This window comes from Gobio gobio, assembly GCF_949357685.1.
Source record: "Gobio gobio genome assembly, chromosome: 14".
Taxonomy (NCBI): domain Eukaryota; kingdom Metazoa; phylum Chordata; class Actinopteri; order Cypriniformes; family Gobionidae; genus Gobio; species Gobio gobio.
In genome coordinates, this window is record NC_137107.1 from 26,490,287 (window position 1) to 26,497,438 (window position 7,152).

The 7,152-nt window shown below is 41.7% G+C and overlaps 2 protein-coding genes across 2 annotated transcripts; both read right to left on the minus strand.

The window, feature by feature from the left end:
- Positions 1 to 3,410: 3,410 nt before the first annotated feature.
- Positions 3,411 to 4,037, minus strand: LOC307136969 (claudin-like protein ZF-A89; the record flags this gene model as incomplete). Its single annotated transcript, XM_079834376.1, has 1 exon — positions 3,411 to 4,037. The coding sequence occupies one exon, from the start codon at positions 4,035 to 4,037 to the stop codon at positions 3,411 to 3,413; it is 627 nt and encodes a 208-aa protein (XP_079690502.1).
- Positions 4,038 to 5,639: 1,602 nt separating this feature from the next.
- LOC307136968 (claudin-like protein ZF-A89) lies at positions 5,640 to 6,266 on the minus strand (the record flags this gene model as incomplete). Its single annotated transcript, XM_079834375.1, has 1 exon — positions 5,640 to 6,266. One exon carries the CDS (start codon positions 6,264 to 6,266, stop codon positions 5,640 to 5,642), a length of 627 nt encoding a protein of 208 aa, XP_079690501.1.
- Positions 6,267 to 7,152: the final 886 nt, after the last annotated feature.

Consider the following 7,152-nt stretch of genomic DNA (forward strand, 5'->3'; position numbering starts at 1 on the left):
CTCGTATGTGACATTCCCACATGAAAAAATACTATAGTATATTATAGTAAAATTACAGCAAAGCTAAATAACATTAGCAATGGTCATACAGGTCAACTTGCAGCATGTTTTGTCCACTATATATGCGAAGAACGAATGAGGAATAATTTTTACCGAGGTAACGTTAGGCTACGGTCTCAAATACGTTTTCACATTGCCATAATAGGCGTGCTAATGTTGTTTTCCTCAGCGTCCCAGCATAATGACAGAGAAACGGGCTCTGATAATGCATTACTAATGTTAGCAATGACGACTCGCCGTTTTTATTTACCAAACAATTCCTTAACGTTACCTTTTCAATTCAATGACCCACCTCCTCCATCTGCGCTACCCTAACGTTACTTTGCACGAACATGCATAACTTTGTTCGACTGTCATGAATATTTGAAATGTCCATTTACATTAAGTACAAGTTAGCCAAACATATGAACCTTACCTGTCCAGGAGAAAATTAGCAACGTTGGCATCAGTCTTCAAATTATTCTCCGTTTTCAGCCGTCTCCATCTTTCAAAGGCATCTCTTATACAAATCCTTGTTTTATTTCGGACACTGTCACAACGTTTTTCTTATTCATAACGAGGTCGTTTAGGTTTCGTAAAGTTAGACATTGTTTATCCAAAAAGTTTATAGCTGCAGCTGTGTTAACTAGAGCAGAGCTGGCAACCCGAATGCAGAAACACTACTGACTTCGTGATTGGTAGATAGGTGGAGGGTGGCGCTTCAGGCATGACACAACATGTCAACATCAACATCAGTTGAGGGCTGCAATGACAATATCTTGGCCGGACAACTGTTGTCAGTGATATAAGTATTTGAAATTAACATGATTTCTTAATGTCTAGTGACATATCAGGGCCATTTTATGATTAATTGAAATACATTTCTTACATACAGTTCCTTTAACTTGGAATTGTAGGAAACTAGTAGCCTATTTTTAGTTAGCCGCATTAACTCACGCTAGTAAAAATGATACGTTAACGTCAACCAAACAGTGAAAATGTTGTTTTCTCCAACAACAACCACTTATCAAATTAGCTAGGCTAATTAATTGCCTGAAGATGTTGAAGTTTATGTTGACGTCGAAGCCTCATTTAATGTTTCGTCGTCGTCCATGGATTGAACTTCGGCAGAAACGGATTCGGCACTGGCTGCAGCTGCTGGAAAGAATTTGGCTGTTTTGTGGGAGATCAGGCTTCCTGAGGTTAGACGTGTTGCCATGACCAGCCTTGCATTTAGTATTACAAATATTGCAAATAGCGTTGTCTACATCTTGTTTTGTAAAGTGCAACCACACTCCAGAACGTTTTCGATTAGCCACCATTGTTGCGTTTCTTTGAACTAAATCAGAAACTCACCAGCTTGCGATGTGGAGAGAAGTGTGGCCCGAGAAATACACGTCGGGGTTTCCCACACCATAACTCTCAGATCACCCTGGCCATTAGCCAAAGTAGGTCCTCATGAAGAGGAACTCGATTGGGTATGACAGAGGGAACTCTATCCCTTCAGAGGTCATTGAGTCTTGATCTAAACATCACGATGGTCATGTTCCTGTAGTGAAAACATGACTAATCCATGAGCTCTGCGTCAGCGTGCGCATAGCTACTTTTATTCAGTCACTGACGTAACTCGTAGTGGACTGACTCAAAGGGAACTAAAAAAAATAATTTGCTGTGTTTAAGCATATTTGATTGATGATTATATACTTCTAAAATGACATGTTACAACGTTTTTCCGAGGGCTCCTACACCCTTAAAAATAAAAGGTGCCAGGAAGAACCAAAAAAGGGTTTTCACAGCGATCCCATGGAAGACCCATTTTTGGTTCCCTGAAGAACCGTTTTGTGAAAGGCTCTTTAAAAAACAAAACCACACATTTTCTAAACATTTTATATTCTAAAGAAGCTTTGTGCTACAAATAACCTTTTGTGCAATGGAAAGTTTCTTTGGATATTAAAGGGTTAGTTCACCCAAAAATGAAAATTCTGTCATTAATTACTCACCCTTATGTCGTTCGAGACCCGTAAGACCTCCGTTCATATTCGGAACACAAATGAAGATATTTTTGTTGAAAGCTGATGGCTGAGAAAGGCTTCAGATAGGCCTCCATTGGCATTCAGTACACTTATACTCCCAAGACCGATAAAAGGCACTTAAAATGTTGTTACAAAGTCCATCTCACCACAGTGACTCTACAATAATCTTAAAAAAAAAATCAAAATAACACCTTTATCCAGCTTGTTATTGCCTTCCGCGTGTGCCTCCACGACGCATGCGCGAGAATATGACGTAGCGCCAGGGTTTGGGAATCCATGAAATGCACACTTTAGTCCCATTTTGAGCACTATGCCGAGACCTAAAGCACGATCAATGTAGAATCCAACAGCTGAGATACGCGCGTCTTCCTCTGATTGTAAACAAATCACTTCTAGGTCATCTGTCCGAACGCCGGATCTGCGTCATTCTCGCGCATGCGTCGTGGAGGCACACACGGAAGGCAGTAACAAGTTGGAAAAAGGTGTTATTTTGATTTTTTTTGCGCACAAAAACTATTGTCGTCGCATCGTAAGATTATTGTAGAGTCACTGTGGTGAGATGGACTTTGTAACGATGTTTTGAGTGCCTTTTATCCGTCTTGGGAGTATAAGTGTACTGAATGCCAATGGAGGCCTATCTGAAGCCGTTCTCAGCCATCAGCTTTCAACAAAAATATCTTCATTTATGTTCCGAAGATGAACGGAGGTCTTACAGGTCTCGAACGATGTGAGGGTGAGTAATTAATGACAGAATTTTCATTTTTGGGTGAACTAACCCTTTAAAGGTTCTTCATGGAACCATACACGCTGCCAAAGAACCATTTAAGAACCTTTATTTTTAAGTGTAGGCCAAAATTACACTATAGTATAGACCTTAAAAGCACGAAATTTTGCATGGTGTTTCCTTATCACCTTGGTAACGGTATTGTCACTACGCCACCGGACTATAACCCACACACCCAAATTGCACAACTTCAACGTCACCATGACACTTCTGAATATTTTTAGTACTTATTTGGGAACAAAAACCCATTTCCCTTAAAGTTCGAGTTACAAGTTTGCAGGACCACGATTGTAATCAATGAGGCGATGAAAGCGGCCCAGCGAATAGAGGAGTCTTCTGTGTGGGGAACCCTCCTGACATAGGCTACTTTGCGCAAGCTCAACTTAAAAATGTTTTGCTGTACAAATTGAGTCATTTAGACGGTGTAAAAAGAAATCCATGAAATTTATTAAGTTAAAACGGTCATGCAAGACCAGAAAGTTAAAAATATAAATAATTCAAATCTCTTCCTTTACAAACAGGAGAATTCATCATTAGTCTAGAAAGTCTGAGTTTCACACATAGGCCCCTGGAGCAGACCTCGGAGCGGAGTATTTCACGGAATAACCACGACCCTCACTCTTCGGGCACTGGCAACAGAGAAGCGCGCCCCCGAGGAGCAGCAGACCAGATGCGCCCCATCCGATGAACAGCGACGCTCCCAGCTCCCGCTTCTGAGCCTCAGACAGAACGGGGTTGTAGAAGTCTCGGATGACGGTGTTCGCGCACCAGCAGACAGGGATCAAACAGAGAACACCACCAACCAGGAAGAACACCCCGGCCGCGACCCCTACTTTGGCCTTTGCGTCCTGGTCGTCAATGCAGTTGGTGCACTTGCCTCCAGCAACGGCCAGAAGAACTCCCAGGAAGGTCACGAGGATGGAGATGATAACAAGAGCTCGAGCGGCCTGGAGATCTTGCGGCAGCGCCAACATGGAGTCGTAGACCTTGCACTGCATCTGACCCGTGCTCTGCTGCACACAGTTCATCCAAAGGCCTTCCCAGAAGATCTGTGCGGTCACGATGTTGTTGCCAATAAACGCCGTCACCTTCCACATGGGGAGCGCGCAGATGATGATCTCTCCCAACCAACCAATAACCGCGAGGGCAATGGCCAAAATCTGAAGCCCAGCAGATGCCATTACGTTCTTGTGCTTGTGAAGTATCGGAATCTATCACAGGGATGAACGATACAATTATTTATAGTGGATTTAGAGGTGCGGTTTGTAAACAATGTGATTTGATTCAGCTGGTGAGGATTTCCCGCTCGTTCCTCCTAATTGCTTTCATACTCCCAAAAAAGGCAAGCATAATGTCTGAAATAACAAGGATCAATTAGAAAATCAGCGTGCAATGACACCGTCGCGCGAATAGCAAAAGGTCTTCTCATGGATAGCCTATTTACAGCAGATTTGTTTGAAATAGGCTAGTTGGTTAGAACAGAAATTTCAGTTTATTTGATTTTTGTTAAATGAGGGTCAGACCAAAACACCTTTATTACCACACCCACCACAACTAGCAATTAATCATTTTTTTTCTTCTTCAAGTGTAGACTGTAAAAAAAAAAAAAAAGTCTGTAAAATGTCTACTGTATAAATATTAAGGAATTTTCTGTATTGTTTTTACAGGTATTTTACCTGTATTTTGAATTACACATTGCATTAGTTTGTGTTTTAAGGGTTAACAGAAATTTCCGTAAAATTACTGGATAATGTAGGCTACTGGGAGAAAATTACCAGTACGCCTAGCTACATTTTACGTTTTTATTTTTTTACAATGTAACAGTTAGTGAAGAGCTTATGACATCAGGTGTGTGAAGACAATATAGAAAATAGCAAGGCAATTATCAGAATATACTTGTATTGATTGTTACTTGCATCAAATATATAGCCTTATTGTCACATGCAGTGTGAAAATAGGTTATTATTAGTTGTGTGTAATTAGGACAGCCTGTGTTCATTATGAAATTAGCCATATAAGTTTTATTCCAAAATTTCTTAGAATTCCAATCAATAAAATTTCCACATATGTTAATTAAAATACATAATTTAAGATGTTCATGACTAACCCAAGAATGAAAAATGTGGATATTTGTAGCTGGCTACTGCTGTGATGTGTTTTATAAACAAAGTTCAGAAGGAACACGTTCAAATTGCCTATCAAGTAGTAGGCCTACAAAATGAAGTAGGTAGGGCCTATAAAGCCAACTCACCTACACTGTTTAAAAAAAATATATATATGTATAAACAGTTCTACAGGCTATACATCTCGGAAAAAAGGAACTAAGAGACCAAACTTTTAAGACAATGGGAGTAAAAACAAATTTATGGGAGCCTGAAAAAGACAAACATTAACTAAAGAAAAAAAAAAAAAAAAAAAGTAATGAGAACAAACCGCAATCATTAAAGAGAAGCCATAAGTTGCAGCACCCTGGTTCCCTTAATTTGGATAAAAGTAGGAAGTTTGCAAGACCACGATTGTAATGAGGCGGTGAAAAGCGGACCAGCGAGGAGTCTTCTGTGTGGTGTGGTGACCCTCCTGACATAAGCTTTGCGCGAGCTCAACTGAGCATGCGCAAATGTTTTGCTGCACAAATCGAGTCATTTAGACGGTGTAAAAAAAAAATCCAAGAAATTTATTAAGTTAAAACGGTCATGCAAGACCAGAAAGTTAAAAATATAAATAACTCAAATCTCTTCCTTTACAAAAAGGAGAATTCATAATTTGTCTAGAAAGTCTGAGTTTCACACATAGGCCCCTGGAGCAGACCTCGGAGCGGAGTATTTCACGGAATAACCACGACCCTCACTCTTCGGGCACTGGCAACAGAGAAGCGCGCCCCCGATCAGCAGCAGACCAGACGCGCCCCATCCGATGAACAGCGACGCTCCCAGCTCCCGCTTCTGAGCCTCAGACAGAACGGGGTTGTAGAAGTCTCGGATGACGGTGTTCGCGCACCAGCAGACAGGGATCAAACAGAGAACACCACCAACCAGGAAGAACACCCCGGCCGCGACCCCTACTTTGGCCTTTGCGTCCTGGTCGTCAATGCAGTTGGTGCACTTGCCTCCAGCAACGGCCAGAAGAACTCCCAGGAAGGTCACGAGGATGGAGATGATAACAAGAGCTCGAGCGGCCTGGAGATCTTGCGGCAGCGCCAACATGGAGTCGTAGACCTTGCACTGCATCTGACCCGTGCTCTGCTGCACACAGTTCATCCAAAGGCCTTCCCAGAAGATCTGTGCGGTCACGATGTTGTTGCCAATAAACGCCGTCACCTTCCACATGGGGAGCGCGCAGATGATGATCTCTCCCAACCAACCAATAACCGCGAGGGCAATGGCCAAAATCTGAAGCCCAGCAGATGCCATTACGTTCTTGTGCTTGTGAAGTATCAGAATCTATCACAGGAATGAACGATACAATTATTTATAGTGGATTTAGAGGTGCGGTTTGTAAACAATGTGATTTGATTCAGCTGGTGAGGATTTCCCGCTCGTTACTCCTAATTGCTTTCAGACTCCCAAAAAAGGCAAGCATGCTAACAAGGATCGATTAGAAAATCTTGATTAGCTATTTGATTATTTTTTTATATAATTATATTGTAACCCCCTCCACACACATTTTAACAATTTATTTAAGTCCACACACACACACACACACACACACACACACACACACACACACACACACACACACACACACACACACACACACACACACACACCACCACCACCACCACCAGGGGCGTAAATCACGGGGGGGACCGGACCCCCCCAATCTGAGGGCTGTCCCCCCCTAAAAACCATGCTGCGTATTGTAAATAATATAACAATATATACTTAAAATAAATGTGTATGTAGTAAAACAATACAAACGCAAACGGGACAAAAAAAATGCATTTTAAGTTTAGAAACATTTTGAGTCCCCCCTCCCCCCTTGCACCACAGTGGTTTGATCCACCGCGCACCTCAACTAACCTAGCGTTACCCATAGACCGTAAAAAACTACCACAAGTTTGGGGAGAGAACAAAGCTCTTCAGACAGCAGTTGTGAAACTCCAGTAAGCCTTTAAGGCTATTTTATTCACTTTAAACATCAGATGAAGTGATTATATTCTCTTTAATACAGATTAGGCAAAACACTGTTAACATCACTTGCCCACCGCGGCACCGTCGTTTTCATTTTTATAGTAATAAAATAATTTAGTTCAGTTAGAGAACAGACACAACAATTAAAAACTGAACGTGTCTGCTC